The 19,519-nt window shown below is 42.6% G+C and overlaps 1 protein-coding gene across 15 annotated transcripts in view; it reads right to left on the bottom strand.

Moving 5' to 3' along the window:
- Positions 1-19,519, bottom strand: part of LOC115149160 (AP2-associated protein kinase 1) — a 119,195-nt gene that overhangs the window by 75,480 nt on the left and 24,196 nt on the right. For 3 of the 15 annotated variants that reach the window (XM_029691742.1, XM_029691744.1, XM_029691743.1), the window contains exons 8-18: positions 19,398-19,501; positions 18,532-18,626; positions 18,194-18,354; positions 14,998-15,158; positions 13,716-14,099; positions 13,095-13,231; positions 12,586-12,809; positions 12,297-12,398; positions 9,863-9,958; positions 7,741-7,845; positions 7,429-7,530 (exon numbers count right to left, since the gene is read on the bottom strand). In XM_029691742.1, the coding sequence (XP_029547602.1) occupies positions 7,429-7,530; positions 7,741-7,845; positions 9,863-9,958; positions 12,297-12,398; positions 12,586-12,809; positions 13,095-13,231; positions 13,716-14,099; positions 14,998-15,158; positions 18,194-18,354; positions 18,532-18,626; positions 19,398-19,501 (1,671 nt within the window). The other 12 variants (XM_029691738.1, XM_029691741.1, XM_029691740.1 and 9 more) reach the window with 11 other exon arrangements.

Here is a 19,519-nt window from a genome sequence, read left to right on the forward strand (position 1 = left end):
GCACATTGGTACTGGGATATGCCCTCTAAAGGGGGATATAGAACAGGGCTGGCCTGGGCCAGGCTTCAGCAGATCAGCTCTCTCCCTGGGAGAACAGCTTTGGTTTTTGGTAAGGGGTGGGGGTCCATATATCAAGGCTTTCCCTGTGGGCATCTGGGGTAGAAGGGGGCCCTGAGGTATGGGTCCACTATAGCTCTGTCTCCAATGGTACAGGAATGCAGGGGCCCCACAGCCACCGAGCCCACAGCAGCCTGCTGCCCCACACTGGAGACCACGTGGTGGGCTGCGACAGGCTGCTGGAGCCAGGGGGCCTCTGAGCACCGGGAGTACCTGGGCTGGGCCTGCCATAACATGATGCAGCCACCACCATGCTTGAAAATATGAAGAATGGTACTCAGTGATGTGTTGTGTTGGATTTGCCCCAAACTTAACACTTTGTATTCAGGACATAGTTCATTTCTTTGCCACATTTTTTTCAGTTTTACTTTAGTGCCTTATTGCAAACAGGATGCATGTTTTGGAATATTGTTATTCTGTACGAGCTTCCTTATTTTCACTTTGCCATTTAGGTTGTGGAGTAACTACAATGTTGAGCCATCCTCAGTTTTATCCCATGACAGCCATTAAACTCTAACTGTTTTAAAGTCACCATTGGCCTCATGGTGAGATCCCTGAGTGGTTTCCTTCCTCTCCAGCAACTGAGTTAGGAAGGATGCCTGTATCTTTGTAGTGACTGTGTGTATTGATACACCATCCAAAGTGTAATGAATAACTTCCCCACGCTCAAAGGGATATTCAAGGTCTGTTACCAATTGGTGCCCTTCTTTGCAAGGCATTGGAAAACCTCCCTGGTCTTTATGGTTGAATCGGTGTTCGAAATTCACTGCTCGACTGAGGGAACTTACAGATAATTGTAGGTGGTATTCAAAAATAATGTTAAACTCTATTATTAGTCACTGAGTGAGTACATGGAACTTATTATGTGACTTGTTAAGCACATTTTTACTCCTGAACTTATTTAGGCTTGCCATAACAAAGGGGTTGAATACTTATTGACTCAAGACATTTCAGCTTTTCAATTTTATTAATTTGTAAAAATGTAAAAATATATAATTCCACTTTGACATTATGGGGTATTGTGTGCAGGCCAATGACAAAAATTATCTCAATTCAATCTTTTTTATTTTTTTGTGTGCAAAGCTGTCATCAAGGCAAAGGATGGCTACTTTGAAGAAACTCAAATATAAAAAATATTTGGAGCTGTTTAACACTTTTTTGGTTACTACATGATTCCATATGTGTTGTTTCATAGTTTTGATGTCTTCAATATTATTATACAATGTAGAAAATAGTAAAAAATAAAATAAAAAAAAACCTTGAATGAGTAAGTGTGTCCAAACTTTTGACTGGTACTGTATGTGCATGTGACAGATGGGAGCAATAATAAATATTCTATGTTGCAGTTGGCTCGCCTTTCCTATATTAAATGGACTTTAAAAAGTATGTGATAGATTTCTTACTTTATTGAGAAGAAATTTGCAGCTGAAATTTGGCCAAAGAATGAATGACCAAAAAATACATATTTTCACCCTCTGTAAATTACATCATTTCATCTTTCATTCAGAACCTAAAATGAACCTAACTTCAACGTTTGGAAAACACTTTTTTTCAACATCATTTTGCATAATGAGTATGAAATCTACTCAATGTCATCTCCCAAATGTAATTAAACCTCTGCGCATATGTAAATAAGATGATAATAAGAAGTGATTAATTCACAGTACATGATTTAATTGATTGTACTTGAGTATTTCTATTTATTAAGGATCCCCATTAGTAGAAGTGTCTAAAAGATAACAGCTAGCTAAATGTGTCGCCCCTCTCCCTCTGAATCAATCTGTCTGCCAATAAATCACATTAACCACATGACTACCATGACAGGGTCAAATTCTCAGCAATCAACTCCCTTCAGTCACTCAATCAATACTCAACACAAAAGTACATTCACATGTATATGTTTATTCAACATCCCTTTCTTTGTCTCACAAAAATAGAAGGTGCACACAGAAATGACAGCGCTGACGCAGGATTAGGTGTCATATAGACGGACAGAGATCCAGAACATTCAGGAGAACAATGGTCATCAGAAACAGCTTTTTCCACTTTTGGCAAAAACAACTTTTTCACAACAACACAAGTTGAACTACCTGGAGGGCAAGACCTTTACCAAGAACAACAGCACAGTGGTATCTACAGGAAGAAGCAAAGATTGCATAGGTCAATAGCCTCATGAGTATCTGTAGATGACTAGACTGTACAGTAGTTGAGGGGATAAGATGTGAACTTCAGCCTGAGATAGATGTGGCACAACATTGAATTTCAGAATACTGCCAATAAGTGTTGTTGCTTGACATGCATTGTTTGGAAAACTGTAGTAGAGCAATTACCTGTAATTCCTTGAAATGTATAGTGAGCATTCCTGTCTTCATAGGATCTGACGTGTATGTGGTCATAGTGTTGAGTCCTGTGTAGGGCTTGCCCCTCTGTCTGATAACCAATATATTCCTTTCCTCTAATTCAGTCAGATCACTGAGTCTAGTGGTCCACTCAGAGAGACAAAGATGTGCTCTACTCTCAAAAACAGTGGCTTCCTCTATTGGCAACAGAGTGACTCAGCGCTTATTTAAGAGGGCCTGTGCTTTTCAAATGTGACGAAGTCAACACAAACATCACTGTTGATGTCACTTATTGCAGCGAGGTCAGACAACAACACAACCGCATCACATCCAACGAGTCAGACTGGCTAGGAGTTCCATTACTGTATGTCCACACATTCACACACCAACACACCAGAACAGAACATTCAACAACACGGTCATGCTTCGATATGCATCTTTTTGATCATGTAAAATCTGCGTGGAGAAAGCATGGCTTTGTAGAGCACTCTTTCAGCGAAGACTGTAGTTCTCAGCCTTTGTACAGCGTGATTAAGTATGGTACAGTATAAGACATGGTAAAGCTCCCTGGGTTGTGGTCCCAATGTACAACAAACTAGTTTGTTTGCAATAAAACCCTCCTTAGGTCAAGCCAAGTTAATAGACACTACTTGAAGGAGAAATCCTACCCAACCCACAACAACAGATCAAAGCTAAGATTGTCATAACTGTATGTTTTGATAATGTCACAATAGGAATCTGGGGAGAAATATGGCGGGAAAAACACAGCTGCACAGGAAAAACAAAGTATTCGTCGATAATAGTCATCTTAAGAATTATATTTAAATATATGAATCTTTATTTATACTGATATTAATTTCATACATTCATTCTCTAACACTCTATTCATATTCACATTTATTATAAGCTATATATGAAATAAACCTTTCTATATATTTTTTTCACAATGTAAGCTACGATGACCGATGAGTAACAGAGGACATACATGTTTTGTAACATGAACTTTTTACACGAGAGAAACCACACGTATGATCACTGGATCAGAGTCTGTGGGTATTGCAGATATACATACATTTACATTATGTAGGGCCGATAAATGACTGGAATATAGGATCTATGTACAAGTAGGAATGGACTTTCTGTGGGAATGCATGTTTTTGAATAGAATGAAAGGAGTGCGTGGTCACAAACAGGCTGAAATGAAGGGGATGATATTGACGAGAGGAAAACAAGCAAATGCTTGTCAATGTGCAGCTGAGTCCCGAGCCAAGCTGGTGTTTTCAAAGCTTAGCTTCTTCCTTTGGGAATGTTAGCTCCATATTTATGTTAATGTAGGCATTAAAAAATCTTTAAATATGTTGGTGCTAACATAACTTTTTTGAATAACTTCCTAGCTCATTTTGACCATAGACAGGTAACCTGCCTGGTGGCTCTTACAGTGCTCTGCTAATGGCAGCTGGGAGGATGTGTCCACAGAGAGGCTCAACCTCTGGACCAGCTGGTGGAGTAATCAGTCATTTTAGATATGACATCTATCCCATCACGCCGGCTATGATACCTCACGCTAAGGGTTAAAGCCCAATCCCTGACAACTCAGCCACTGGAATGTGGAGAACTAAATTGTCAGACAGACAACCATTTTTTCAACGTTCTACAGTACACCTCAAAATGTTTAGAAGAAATCAATGTTGTGATATTGTTGTTACCGAATGTGCGCAAATATTAATCCTAGTGAAATATAACCCTGGAGAAAGGCAGGAGACAAAACATCTACTTGTCCACCATAACAACATCTACTAACAACCAGAGGGGAATTATCTGCTTGCTTACAGGACAAGACTGACATGGTGAAACATTTCACCCTGGTCTACAGAAAGAACAACTCTTGGATCAAGTTAGAGTGACAAATACAAAAGCTAGAAAAAGTTAGTGTGTCGTGAAAGCAAAAGTTATATTGTTAGGGTGCCATGAACGCAAAAGTTAGAAGCGGTGTGCCATGAACTTGTTTTCCATGATGGCCGCAGAAGGCAACAGAACATAGGCCTAAATGCTGTGAGAGCATGAAATGAGAGGGCAGAGGGGGGGAAGAAGAAAAGTGGTGGACATGACGGGAATCAATATCAGAGGCATGATGGGACAAACACAGACAGGACAATGATTATGGTTCTAGAACTCTATGGCCCAGTGTGTTCGGAATGACAGCAGGAGTTCCCATGGAACAAGCGTTGGTGATGAATGGTGAAGGGGTGTAACGACTAATGGTGGGGTCTATTTTCCTCTCCAGCATCAATACTTCTACCTCGTCTCTCCATCCCCCCACTCCCCCTCTCTTTAGTGTCCCGGCTCCCCACCGCCCTCTACAGGTCGATGAGCTGGTCCACCATGAGCAGGGAGCGGGCCAGGCTGGGAAGGCTGGACTCAGAGCTGCCACTGTTACTTCGAGAGTGGCCTCCTGAAACTGTCCAGACAGAGAGGAGGGAGGTAGGGAGGTGGGCCAAGGCGAAGCAGAAGGGACAGGGGGGAAGTAAGGGACGTAAGTAAGAAAGAACAGATGCCAGGGAAAAGACGGAGAGAAGATAAGGTTACAGAAGACAGAGAAAGACAGGAAGAGGAATTTCTCTCCAGATACAATCTAAGAGTGTTAAGGAATAACTACACAGAGCGAGGATGGCTACTCAGATGAATCTACAAGGGGAAGGGGGAGCAGGGTTTAATACACTACTGAGGACATTGACCGGAATCAAATCCCAGAGTTCCTCTGACCCTGGTTGAGGTATGAATGGCAATCTCAGTGGGACAGGACAGAGACTCCCTGCCTGTCCCTGCCTCGGTGTGAAGGCTGGAAGCCCACTGGGCTTACCTTGGGAGGAGGCCATGACAGGGATGGGGTCAAACTCATCCTCGATGCCTGTCTCTGCACTGGGCGGAGGCTCAAAGCCTGGGATCAGGAGATCTGAGGAGTCTGCAGAAGATGGAGCCGAGAAAGGAGGATGGGGAAGGGGAGGTTAAGGTGTTTGGGAAAAGCATTGAGTAAAGAAGGCAGCACAACCAAGAGTATAAAGGAAGAATAAGAAATGTCAGAAAGGGAGAGAGATAAAGGAGGAACCAGATAAGGCGAGTTAGAGAGCAGTGTGCCACACACCCACAGAGGGTTAGAGTTAGACTGCAAGTCAGTAGCCTGCTAGTGTAGTTGTCTCTCTTAACAGGGAGAACCGCTAGCTTCCTAACAGGGAGAACAGCTAGCTTCCTAACAGGGAGAACAGCTAGCTTCCTAACAGGGAGAACAGCTAGCTTCCTAACAGGGAGAACAGCTAGCTTCCTAACAGGGAGAACCAAACCATTTGTTCCTACGGTACACATCAAGTATAAGTGGCAGCACTCCTGCCTCTCCAATTGTAGGACTAAGTGGTCCAGTTTGGGCTTGTTGTGGGCATGTGATTTTGGAAACAGAGCCTTACCTGACAGAAACTGGGTAGAACCCCCAGATGCCAGGTCAAACTCTTCCAGAACAGACCTAACGCCAGAAGAAGCGGGAGCAGAGGAGAGAGAGGAGGCTCCAGAAGGGGGAGAGATGAGAGAGCAACACAGCAGAGAGTCCTCCCCAAGCAGGGGATCTATGGGAGGGAGGGCAGAGGAGCGAGGGGGGGGGTCGAGGGTTAGACTGGAATGTTTAGTTCAGGATATCTCCAGGATATGGCCAAAATATATTACTGTATCATGTATAATAATTAGATTGTAAGCGCCAAGGACAAAGGATGAAAAATAATCCACGTGTTCCTAATAACTCTCAATGTCACATATAGTATAGAATGTATGGTAATAGAGGCACTAAACATCAAAGTATCCAACCGTAAGTCGGGGTATGGGGAGGTTTCCTTTGAAACCATAAAAAAAATGGGGTAACTATCTGCATCAGCTTTTTCAGTACTTCCAACATGAGATATTCTTATGTATAATATACTTCACTTTTGGTGTTTCACAAACACTAATATATGAAGTCCAGCATGTAAAAATTACTTAGTTTCAACTTCCTTTTATCAACTCCAAAACTGTTATTATTCGGTAGATCTACTTGAACGTTTGATTAGTTACTTTCAGTGATCATGTCTTATTGTTTAACATTGTTTTGTGTTGGATTATTAGCCATTTTAAACCACTTTCGCAGGCATTGTTGAGCACAGTGCTCAATCTACTAGCAGTAGCCTAAGTGGAGGTTGAGCTGCACGCAATGGGCCTCAATGGGCTTGGCAACAGTAACAAGGTGTGATGTGTAACAAAACATTTTTTGGGGGGAGAATGTTTCTTTGGGATCATCAAGCAATGTCCTGACAACTGATACACAGGAATTTTCTTGCAACGTTCTCATGAAACGTGTTTAGAACATGAATATTGTATTTTCTGAAAACATGGCAACCACGTTCTGTGTGTGTTTGATGTGATGTTGATGGAATATTCTCCTAGCCCTTAGAAAACCGGACACAAATGTTCTTGCAACGTCCCATAAAATGCATGTAGAACGTTGTAGAATATTCTGAGAACATTGTAACCACATTCTAGACATTAAGGGAATGTCCTCCTAACTTTCACACCAAATATGTTAAAAAGGTTGTCAGAAGATTTTTGCTAACATAGATAGAACGTTCCCCTAACAGAAAACTGGACACACATTAGGGGAACATTATGGGTAACATTACAAAAATGTTCTATCTCCCTAGAACTGTTAGCTGGGTAGACAGACACTCAAAATATCAATCAGACAGCCTCATTGTACTAAATGGGCTGGCTCCACTCCGTCCTCTGAAAACCTTATGCAATGATCAAAGACCAGTGTCGAGGCAGGTGGTATTATCAGTAATAACAGAAACCAAAACATTTTGGTTTTGTCAGATCTAAATAATCTTCTTCTAATGTTGCATTCAATTCTGGGAGCATCTAGATTGTGTGTCGCATTGCCTGTGAGACAGAAACTAACCATGAAGCAGCGTAGAGTCCGTCTCAGACTGGGACACAGGAGCCTCCAGACCAGGAATCAGAGAGTCCAGACTCACAAGAGAGTTCTCTGCTGGACCCACTACTGTACATGTAGAGAGAGGGAAGCAGAGAGAGGGAGATGGATAGGAAGAGAGAGGAAGAGAACGAGAAATGGAAGCAGAGAGAGGGAGAGAGGAAGAAAGGGTGCACTGAGGGCAGACAGAGGATATTGCCATGGAGCATTCAACGGTAAAACATTTACATTGGGAAAAACAAATGTAACAAAGTGTCTCCAGGAGTGAAAGTATTTTACCATTAACAGCCTCCACCACCGTTCTGCCAAAGGGATCAGCCATGGACAGGAGGTCAGGGAGCAGGTGGTGTGTATCTGGGGACTTCAGTCCCTCAATAAGCTTCTCTAAAGGCCCAGAGAGAAATGAAGAGCGAGGAAGAGTAAATGGAAAGGGAGAGATCAGTAAGAAAAAGTGAGTGGCAGCAACACTCTAGCTAGCAAATACTGCATTTGACATGGTCCTGCCAGAACAGCAAGTAAGGAGTTTGTGAGGATGGAGAAAAGGGGTGAGGAAAGGAAGAGAGAGAAGAGGAGAAGGTGAAGGACAAATAATACATTGGAATGAGGGCAAAGGGAACTAGGCTATAGGGAATGTGAGAGGATGGGTGTTCAATGCGGGAAAATGATGGTACAGCTGAGCCTCCAGCACATAATGTGATGCAAGGACAGAGACCACAATATCGTATACATTTTCATTAATATAGGCCTATATAGATAAGCTAATGTACATTTTCATTAATATAGGCCTATATAGATAAGCTAATGTACATTTTCTGGAACTAATATGCACTCCGTGGATGGACTCAGCTGCACGTCCTCCAAGCCTGTGTCATCTATTACTTTCAGAGAATGTACAGACAGTCCTTATTTATCGCTTACATATAGGCCTATACAGATAAGCTATTGTACTACAACTATAACCACTCAACCCACTCATGTCGTTAAGGCTCGTTTCCTAGTTCATGGGGAGCCAACATGAAACATTGCTGATTAATTAATATTTACTGGCCAATAGTGTATCCTAGTTTCAAATAACCTGATACGGCTGAGACGTGATGTTTGTTTATCAAGTGCAGCTTTCCAGTCAGAAGTGATTGACAGCCCCCATGGAGACAACCTGCCATGGTAGTTACATTATCACCATTGATATTATTTTCATCAATAGGAGCCTTAAAGAACTGGAACGGTTTTCAATTGTTTAATGAAGCTATTGACTTTTACATCAGCTTTCAAGGGTTTTGTAATCAATGATATTGCTAAAGAAATGCAACTAAAAACATCCATTTTTTTTAACGTACCAGTAGTTTAAACAAAATAGAGATGGAGGGAATGAGAAAATTGGGAAATGAAAGAGGTTGGGGATAAATTCATGAATTACAGATGAATAAGACAAAGATGATAACAGAATGGCTGAAGAATGACATATGAAGACAAAGAATCTGAGACAGACACATTAGAATATAGATAGATAGAGAAAAGAATATCACCCTACAGATGAATGAAAGGTTCATCTCAAGCAGAGAAACGGTTTGCAGCGGAACCGTTCACTTTGAAGGAAAGTTATAAAAAACCAACAAGGTCAACTTTCCATCACATTCCAACAAGCCAGTTAACAAGCGATTAGAATATCTTGCATACATCGAGACGTTTGTTCACACAGCCACCAAACCCTAAATGTTATTTTCACACCAGATGGCTAGTAGCTACATCCACTATCTGGGGTTCCCCCTAAAGACCACTACACACCAGGTCATCTCCCAACACAACACATGCACACATCTGCTCTCTTCCTGCCTCTCCACTCTGTACTTACAGTTAAGTCATGGACCAAGGCACAGCACAAGTCCACTCTAGCCCCTTAAACTTGGGAAAGAGAGCACTGTACATCACTGACCCTAACCCTAACCCTAACCCTAACCCTGCTAGCAACATGACTACCAGTACTTTGGCTTTCTTAGAGCAATATCCCACACGTTACAACATGAAGTACTGCATTATTTTGAGCTCCATTTGTGACTTAATTAAAAGATTAGGCTTAGACTGGTTTTTGACAACCACTTACTAAAACAGCCAAACATTGCCATGACCACTAAGGAACACTAATTATGTGATGATTCCAAGGGTGCGTTTGTTGTTCAGCCTGATGTTTACTGGCACCTGTCAAAACAACATGCATGACATGTCTTCGTAAATGCATCAGCTATTCTGCACTCTGGCACTTTCAAACCAGAGTGCTCTGAACTCGGAGTAGATTGCCTGAGTGGAATTACGAATGCAGCATCTCAGAATGTCGTGTTGATGCTCTATGTGGGGTAAGTGATTTGGAGTGTGCTTTTAGAAATAGAAAGGGACACAACCTTACCTGGAGTGTCTGAGAGTGCTAGGGTGCTGAAAGGGACCGGAACAGTCAACAAAGACTCTCCTATATCCAGTCCAAGGATGTCTTCAGATTGCTCTACTGGTGCAGCAGAGAAAAGACAACAAAACAGACATACACTAATGAACACTGCAGAGATACACAAAGCATGGCATGTTGTCCATCTGAGTCTGATAAGTAGAGATGATTGGGCATGGATAGTTCAAGGCAAAGACACAGTGTTGTCTTGGTCAGTTATTCAGTGAAGACATCCCATTAAATGGCTAGCTAGGGATTTTGAGCACGCAGAGTTAATGAAAGCTTTCAGAAAGGGATTTCTGCTGAGCTTAGAGTTCAGACTGCCACTGATGAGGTCACAGAGGACCATTCACTCAGCAGGAATAAATAAGCACTTTTATGAACTTCAACTGTCCTCCAAGAGTTGCTGAACTTTCTCTTCATTTCAGTAGCTCCTCAGTTCATGCACCTTGGGTGGAGAGTGGAGGAGTAGCAGAGTTCCCTTCCTTTATTGTCCATAGTATGACATATAGAATAGTGAATTATAGGATTTCTATGGGTGTGTCACTGGAGATGATTGTAATGGAGAATGGAGGATCTGATTGCTAAAGGAAGAACAAAGGAAGGGAAGCTATGGGAATATCCGAGCGATACAGCGCATTCGGAAAGTATTCACCTTGACTTTTTGTTACGTGGCAGTCTTACTCTAAAATTGATTCAATATTTTTTTTTCCTCATTAAACTACACGCAATAGCCCATAATGACAAAGCAACATTTTTTTAAAAATTGTATACAAAAATAAAAAAAAAACAGAAATACCTTATTTACAACAATAAGTATTCAGAGCCTTTGCTATGACACTCTAAAATGAATCTTAGGGGCATTCTGTTTCTATTGATCATCCTTGAGATGTTTCCACAACTTCTTTGGAGTTTACCTGGAGACAATTCAATTGATTGGACATGATTTGGAAAGGCACGCACCTGGAGTGCCAGTAGTTGATGAGGAAATAAGAAGGTTTGTGAACCTACAGTCAGAAGTTTACATACACCTTAGCCAAATACAGTTAAACTCAGTTTTTCACAATTCCTGACATTTAATCCTAGTAAAGATTCCCTGTCTTAGGTCAGTTAGGATCACCACTTTATTTTAATAATGTGAAGTGTCAGAATAATAGTAGAGAGAATGATTTACTTCAGCTTATATTTCTTTCATTACATACACTCAATTAGTATTTGTTAGCATTGCCTTTAAATTGTTTAACTTCTGTCAAACGTTTTGGGTAGCCTTCCACAAGCTTCCCACAATAAGTTGGGTGAATTTTGGCCCATTCCTCCTGACAGAGCTGGTGTAACTGAGTCAGGGTTGTAGGCCTCCTTGCTCACACACACTTTTTCAGTTCTGCCCACAAATGTTCTATAGGATTGAGGTCAGGGCTTTGTGATGGCCACTCCAATACTTTGACTTTGTTGTCCTTAAGCCATTTTGCCACAACCTTGGAAGTATGCTTGGAGTCATTGTCCATTTGGAAGACCCATTTGCGACCAAGCTTTAACTTCCTGACTGATGTCTTGAGATGTTGCTTCAATATATCCACATAATTGTCCTGCCTCATGATGCCATCTATTTTGTGAAGTGCACCAGTCCCTCCTGCAGCAAAGCACCCCCCACAACATGATGCTGCCACCCCCGTACTTCACAGTTGGGATGGTGTTCTTCGGCTTGCCAGCATACCCCTTTTTCCTCCAAACATAACGATGGTCATTATGGTCAAACAGTTCTATTTTTGTTTCATCAGACCAGAGGACATATCTCCAAAAAGTACGATCTTTGTCTCCATGTGCAGTTGCAAACCGTAGTCTGGCTTTTTTGTGGGGATTTTGGAGCAGTGGCTTCTTTCTTGCTGAGTGGACTTTCAGGTTATGTAGATATAGGACTCGTTTTTACTGTGGATATAGATACATTCGTACCTGTTTCCTCCAGCATCTTCACAAGGCCCTTTGCTGTTGTTCTGGGATTGATTTGCACTTTTCGCACCAAAGTACGTTCATCTCTAGGAGACAGAACGCGTCTCCTTCCTGAGCGGTATGACGCTGTGTGGTCTGCAAAAACTATCAAGCCATCGACTTTAATACATTTTTAGAATAAGGCTGTAACATAACAAAATGTGGAAAAAGTCAAGGGGTCTGAATACTTTCCGAATGCACTGTATACAATAAGGAGTTTAATATAATATTAATATATGCCATTTTGCAGACGCCTCAATCCAAAATGACTTAGTCATGCATGCATACATTTTATGTATGGGTGGCCGCAGTGGGAACTGAACCCAGAACCTTTGGCGTTGCAAGCACCACGCTCTACTGACTGAGCCAGAGAGGACTGAACCACTATGAGTGATGGAGATGAGAAGGGTCTCACCAGCAGGTTGGGGGGTTGTTTCCCCAGGAGAGGAGACCTCCAGCAGGCCAGGTATCAGTTCCTCTGTGGGGGCCGTCTCCACCTCTGCTTCTGCAGCCACGTCTAATAGCGATAAGGTCAAAGTGAATGATACAGTTTTATCTGATTGGAAATAAGATTACAGCAGAGGATATGTTAGAAATGAGGTCTAAGGATGTATTTTTAGCACCTATCTCTTAGAATTGAAAACACACGGTATTCCGTTGTGCGTGCAACACGCACACATGTGCACACACACAAACAGCCTCACCATCAGCCTGTTCATCAACCAGGTCTTTGTTAATCAGATGCTCCGCACTGAGATTGGAGAAGTCATCATCACCAAAAGGGTTCCAGGCGGGCTGCGTGGGGGAACCGGTGGCAGGGCCAGGGGTAGGGGAATGGGCAAAGGCAGCGAAGTTGCCGTCTTGTGCTGGTTCACACACACTCTGCTGAAGGGACCGGGTGGAATTGGGTGGAGTTGTACCGACAGATCTGGAAAAACACACAAATGCCGGAACAGGTCAACTTGTTGTTAAACACTGAAGAAGTGATGCTAAAACATTGGTGGTTTATACAATTAAATACTAGGAGTTTATATATAGAGTGTGCGACTCTATTTATTTTTATAGTTTACAGTTTATTCGCCGTTAGTCAGCACCGCTACACAAAATAATTTTCTCTGGGTGTGCGCCAGCTCATGCTTTTTATTACAAATTGAAAACTAGACATATTTAACTAAGGCTGATATTTCTGGTGATGATGTCATGCATATCTTACATTAACTGGTTGAGGTCATCCTCTGCTGTGGCCTCTTGCAGTAGTAGGCTGGAGTCACTTCCAGGTAGCCCACCGACTGCATTCTGGGTAACGTTACTCGGGGTGCGCTCAGCTGCCTGTGGAGAGTGGTGCGGAGTCTTGGACAGAGGGACGGAGAAAGAGAGAGGAAGTATAAGAAAAAATATTATAATATAAACAATACAAATGTCACATTCTAACTGAAGGGAGAAGAATTAAACAGAGGACGACTCATGAAAAATAACAAAACCCAATAACACTCACTAATTGTTAACTTTCAATGCCAAATACAAATACATACAACACTAAAGGAAATGAGGCAAACAAAGTAAAATGAAGTGAAAAACGGACAGAAAAAAAAAGTATCACACAGAAATGAGGGTCATTCAAACATTCACAATGTTGCAGGGTTTTTCAAGTTACTGAGAAAACAACACTAACGAACAAAACTGAAAAGACAGCAAAATGATGAAGGCTGATGGCATTGGCATGATGATAGATGGCTGGGTGGAACAATAGATGGCCTGATGTCACTTTCAAGCAGGCTTTGAGTGTGTCTGACAGCTCAGTGAGCAGACGCGGTGCAGGCTGCAGGTATGTTACCGTCTCAGTCTCAGCTGTGTTGTGACTGGTCTCGGCAGGGGTGGACTGGGTCTTGACAGGTGGCTGCTGGGCCGCTTCTGTCTGAGCTACTGGTTGCTGGGCAACTGGTTGTTGAGGAACTGGTTGCTGCCGAGCTGTAGGCTGCTGTGCAGCCAGAGGTTGGGCTGGAGTAGGCTGAGCGGATGGTTGCTGCTGGGCCTGGCTGGCCTGCTTACGACGTGCTGGAGCTTTGGGTGGGGCTGGGCTGGACGGAGCCTGGGCCTTCTGAGGGGAAGGACTGGCCACCGGGGGAGGCATGGCCTGTTGAGGGGTGCTCGGTGCCTCCGCCTTGGTCTGCACAGGTGGGACTCCTCCCACTGCTGCGATAGGCTGCAACTGTCCTGGCTACCACACAAAGACGTACGACAGCACACAGCGTCAAAAAACCGAGACAACGAAGACAAAGCTGCTTCACACACAGACAACACAGTGTGCCACTAAGAATGCATGTGGCTGTTATCATGGGTTCACCTGCATAACACTTCACTTTTTCACACAGAATTATATACCGGTATACCGTAAAACTGTCTTACCTACCTAAAAACTAAGGACCCATTGTTGCAATAGGAGGAGACTGTAAAAAATGTAATCCCAGGAAAATATAATGGGCTGCAATTGTATGATAATGATTTTTTTTCATCCAATTTCCTCCCTAATGCACACTTCTCTGTTTGGTCAAGAGTTTCCTGCACTTCAATGACCTACTTATCTAAGCTTGTTCCATGATGACAGTCTATACAAAGGTTGGCTGAACAATAACCCAACCCCGAGGCAGCAGCTTGTCATACAGATGGCACTTTACAGCTGGCATAAGTGGATTTGTCACTAAGCAACAAAATCCTATTAAATAAATTAGCTATATTTCTTTGAAATTAATTTTACCAGGCCCGTTAGATGGTAAAGAGGAACATTTTCTTCATAATTTTTTTGTTGTTGCTGCAAATAACCATAATTATATTAACCCACTTAAATCTTTTTTTAAAACTTGCAGGGTTTTGTACTGTAATTGATTAGATTAATTAAACGCTTCCAGATGCTCAGAAGACACGTCATCCACCCCCACCTGGTGATGGCAGTTATTTTTGCAGCACTCGTATTCTCAGACGCATGATACAAACAGCCCCTGGTCTCCCATCCAAGGATCGACCAGACCCAACCCTGCTTAGCTTCAGACAGAAGCCAGCAGTGGGATGCAGGGTAGTATTGCTGTGGGTTTGGGTGTTAGCTGGCTGCCTGAGTTTACCTGCTTCTGCTGAGCACCAGTCTGGGGCTTTCCACCCAGCTGGGGTGTGGCCTCACTGGGAGGGTTATGTGATTGGCCGGTCGCTGGCTGAAGCGGAGCTGTGGTCTGTGCCTTCTGTGATTGGAGGGCTGCCACTTGCTGGGCAAGGTTTAAGTTCACTCCTGCAAGGAGTACAGAATATGTTTACTATACAAGCCATGAAACTAAGAAAATATATTGCATGCTATATACATCACTGGCAAGACCTCATTAGATGAAACTATTGAGACATTCTAAGCATACCGGCCATTTGTTTCTAAAGAGAGCCATATAATGTTTGACTAAATATAACTAAGATCTAATTTGTGAAATAATTCAACCAAATGTGGCAGAATGTTCTGAACAGTTTGCGCCCAAAGAGGCATTTCTTTAAGTTACCGAAAAAGAGGGGAAAACAACTGTTTTAGGTCAGTGCAGGTCCAGCTCGATGTTAACTAGCTAGCTTATTTGGGTACATTCCCACTTAGGCAGACATTTATTTATCACGGCTAGTACCCACTGTACGCCATCTTTATTTACTTCCATTTTCTCCAACTTAGCTAGTGCCATTAGGGTAGAGAACCTACCTCAGTCACTTCTGTTTATCTCTTGAGTAGCTACAGTGCCTTCAGAAAGTATTCACACCCTTTGATTTTTTCCAAATGTTACTGTGTTACAGCCTGAATTTAAAATTGATTAATTTACAAATACCTATTCACTGACCTACACAATACGCCATAATGTCAGTGGAAATACATTATTTATTTATTTTTTATTAATAAAAAATGAAAAGCTGAAATGTCTTGAGTCAATAAGTATTCAACCTCTGTTAAGACAAGCCTAAATAAGTCCAGGAGTACAAAGTGTTATGTTTGGGACAAATCCAATACAACACATTACTGAGTACCACTCTCCATATTTTCAAGCATAGTGGTGCTGCATCAAGTTATGGGTATGCTTGTAACCATTAAGAACTGGGGAATTTTTCAGGATAAAAAATAAACGGATTGGCGCTAAGCACAGGCAAAATCCTAGAGGTAAATCTGGTTCAGTCTGCTTTCCACCAGACACTGAGAGATGAATTCACCGTTCAGCAGGACAATAACCTAAAACACAAGGCCAAAGCTACACTGGAGTTGCATACCAAGAACACAGTGAATGTTCCTGAGTGGCTGAGTTACAGTTGACTTAAATCTACTTTAAAATCTATGGCAAGACCTGAAAATGGTTGTCTAGCAATGATCAACAACCAATTTGACAGAGCTTGAAACATTTTGAAAAAAATAATGGGCAAATGTTGCACAATCCAGGTGTGGAAAGCTAGAGATGTACTCAGAAAGACTCACAGCTGTAATCGCTGCCAAAAGATGATTCTAACATATATTGACTCAGGGGGTTGGACACTTATCTAATCAAGATACTGTATATTAGTGTTTCATTTTTTACAAATGTTAGAATTTTTCTTCAACTTTGACATTACACAGTATTTTGCGTAGATCGTATGATGGAAAAATTATGTATTCACCTTATTTGTTGGAAATGTAACAATTATTTACTTAAACAGTGAGAAATGTCTGTCCTGCTAATGCTGAGTTTTATGGTGTCCACTCTAGCTTCCTGGTGATAAAACCTACAGCTGGCCTTCTAAGGACAGGATGTGGGGTGGTTGTGACTGGGATAGAGAGGAGTAGAACAAAGGCCTCAATGGTACTTAGACATCCTGGCCTGGGAAACTAGGCCAGGGTCGGAGGTTAAGATAACACCAGGGGCAGATAAAGACAGGAAAGCCCAAAGTGGCTTATGGTGCCCCCCAAGCTAGACTGTAAACTCTCCATCCAGACTCACATTAAGCATCTCCAATCCAAAGTTAAATCTAGAATCGGCTTCCTATTTCGCAACAAAGCATCCTTCACTCATGCTGCCAAACATACCCACGTAAAACTGACTATCCTACCGATCCTTTACTTTGGCGATGTCATTTACAAAATAGCCTCCAACACTCTACTCAGCAAATTGGATGCAGTCTATCACAGCGCCATCTGTTTTGTCACCAAAGCCCCATATACTACCCACCACTGCGACCTGTATGCTCTTGTTGGCTGGTCCTCGCTACATATTTGTCGCCAAACCCACTGGCTCCAGGTCATCTATAAGTCTTTGCTAGGTAAAGCTCCGCCTTATCTCAGCTCACTGGTCACCATAGCAACACCCACCCGTAGCACGCGCTCCAGCAGGTATATTTCAATGGTCATCACCAGAGCCAACACCAACTTTGGCCGCCTTTCCTTCCAGTTCTCTGCTGCCAATGACTGGAACGAATTGCAAAAATCACTGAAGTTGGAGACATATCTCCCTCACTAACTTTAAGCGTCAGCTGTCAGAGCAGCTTACTGATCGCTGCAGCTGTACACAGCCCATCTGTAAATAGCCCATCCAACCAACTACCTACCTCATCCCCATATTTGTTTTTCTGCTCTTTTGCACACCAGTATTTCTACTTGCACATCATCATCTGCACATCTATCAATGGGGGTGTTAATTGCTAAATTGTAATTACTTCACCACTATTGGCCTATTTATTGCCTTACCTCCTTACTTCATTTGCACACACTGTTTACAGGTTTTTCTATTGTGTTATTGACTGTACGTTTGTTTATTCCATGTGTAACTCCGTGTTGTTGTTTTTGTCGCACTGCTTTGCTTTATCTTGGCCAGATCGCAGCTGTAAATGAGAACTTGTTCTCAACTGACCTACCTGGTTAAATAAAGGTGAAATAAATGAAAAATAAAAATCTATATGGGAGGGGTGGAACCAAGCATTCTGGGTATTAGCTATATGAACTGTGCATTGTCTGTATGATTCAGACTCTCAGTCTAACAGATAGTCAAGACTGTTGGGCTGACGGTCTCATTATTGCAATAATTAATCAATATTTAATAAAGATGATTGTTTGAAGAAATGACCAAGTCTCTCTCAGTACTGAAAATCCCCGACAATTGTTGACCCCAAAAAAAAGACAATTAAATCCTACTTTGTAATACAACAAAATGTGGAAAAAGTCAAGGGGTGTGAATACTTTCTGAATTCCCTTTTAACATGCCTCTAAATAAAACCACTTAGCCTAGTTGCAGTAAATAGGCAGAGTGACAGAGTGGCAGAGTGAGGGTGGGTACATACCAAGAGGAAGGGCCCCCCCGGCAGGGAGGTTGGCCCGTTTGCGAGGGGTGAGGGCAGCCGGCTGGATGGGTATGATTCCAGCGCTGGGCTGGGCATGGCCCGCCTTGGGCCTTTGCCGGGGCGTGATGGAGGTCTCAGTGGTGGGGATGGGGTCTGTCAGTCTGGGGGAAAAAAGGTGAGAGTTGGTGATCAACTTGTCAATGGTTTGAAATAACCTTTTGAATGATGTTAAAGCAGAACAGAGAACACACAAATGAAAAAACATCGATACTGCTGCAGTAACAACAACTACAAGATTACTCAGGCAGCCCCCTGTATGACAAACACCACAGACCTACCTGGCCTTACTCTGTGTCTGGCTCTGGCTCTTCTTCGCTGCAGCAGCCTCGCTGGCTTTGATTGGCTCAGGGAGTTGAGCAGGAATTGGAGAGTTCTATATGATTAGAGGTAAAAGTATTGTAAATTCATATTTGGGAGGGAATGGATCCATATGACAAGCACATTCAGTCGATTGAGGCATGGATTGAATAGAACATTGATAGATCTGGCCCTGGGGCCAATGTCAGAGCAGAGAGAGACATAAACATACAGGAAACACTAAAGAGAGACACCCTAGCACAGAGATAGACTGACCCACATACACTGAGTGTACAAAACATTAAGGACACCTGTTCTTTCCATGACATAGACTGACCAGGTGAATTCAGGTGAAATCTATAATCCCTTATTGATGTCACTTGTTAAATCCACTTCAAAATCAGTGTAGATGAAGGGGAGGAGACAGGTTAAAGAATGATTTCTAAGCCTTGAGACAATTGAGATGTGCAATTCAGAAGGTGAATGGGCAAAACAAAAGATTTAAGCGCCTTTGAGCGGGGTATGGTAGTAGGTGCCAGGCGCACCGGTTTGAATGCGTCAATAACTGCAACACTGCTGGGTTTTTCACACTAAACAGTTTCCTGTGTGTCTCAAGAATGGTCCACCAACCAAAGGACACCCAGCCAACTTCACACAACTGTGGGAAGCATTGGAGTCAACATGGGCCAGCATCCCTGTGGAATGCGTTTGACACGTTGTAGAGTCCATGCCCCAATGAACTGAGGCTGTTCTGAGGCCAAAAGGCAGTGCAACTCAATAACAGGAAGGTGTTCCTAATGTTTTGTACACTCAGTGTAGACTGTCCCCAGAGCAGAGAAAGACTGACCTTAAAATTCTGAACAGGGCAGTCCCGACGAGCGTGTTTAAAAGCAAAGTAGGACACCTGGTAGATGTCAGGTCTTTTGTCAGGGTCGGGCTCCAGCATGTACCCTGACAAACACCAACAGA

This window comes from Salmo trutta, chromosome 15, assembly GCF_901001165.1.
Source record: "Salmo trutta chromosome 15, fSalTru1.1, whole genome shotgun sequence".
NCBI lineage: Eukaryota > Metazoa > Chordata > Actinopteri > Salmoniformes > Salmonidae > Salmo > Salmo trutta.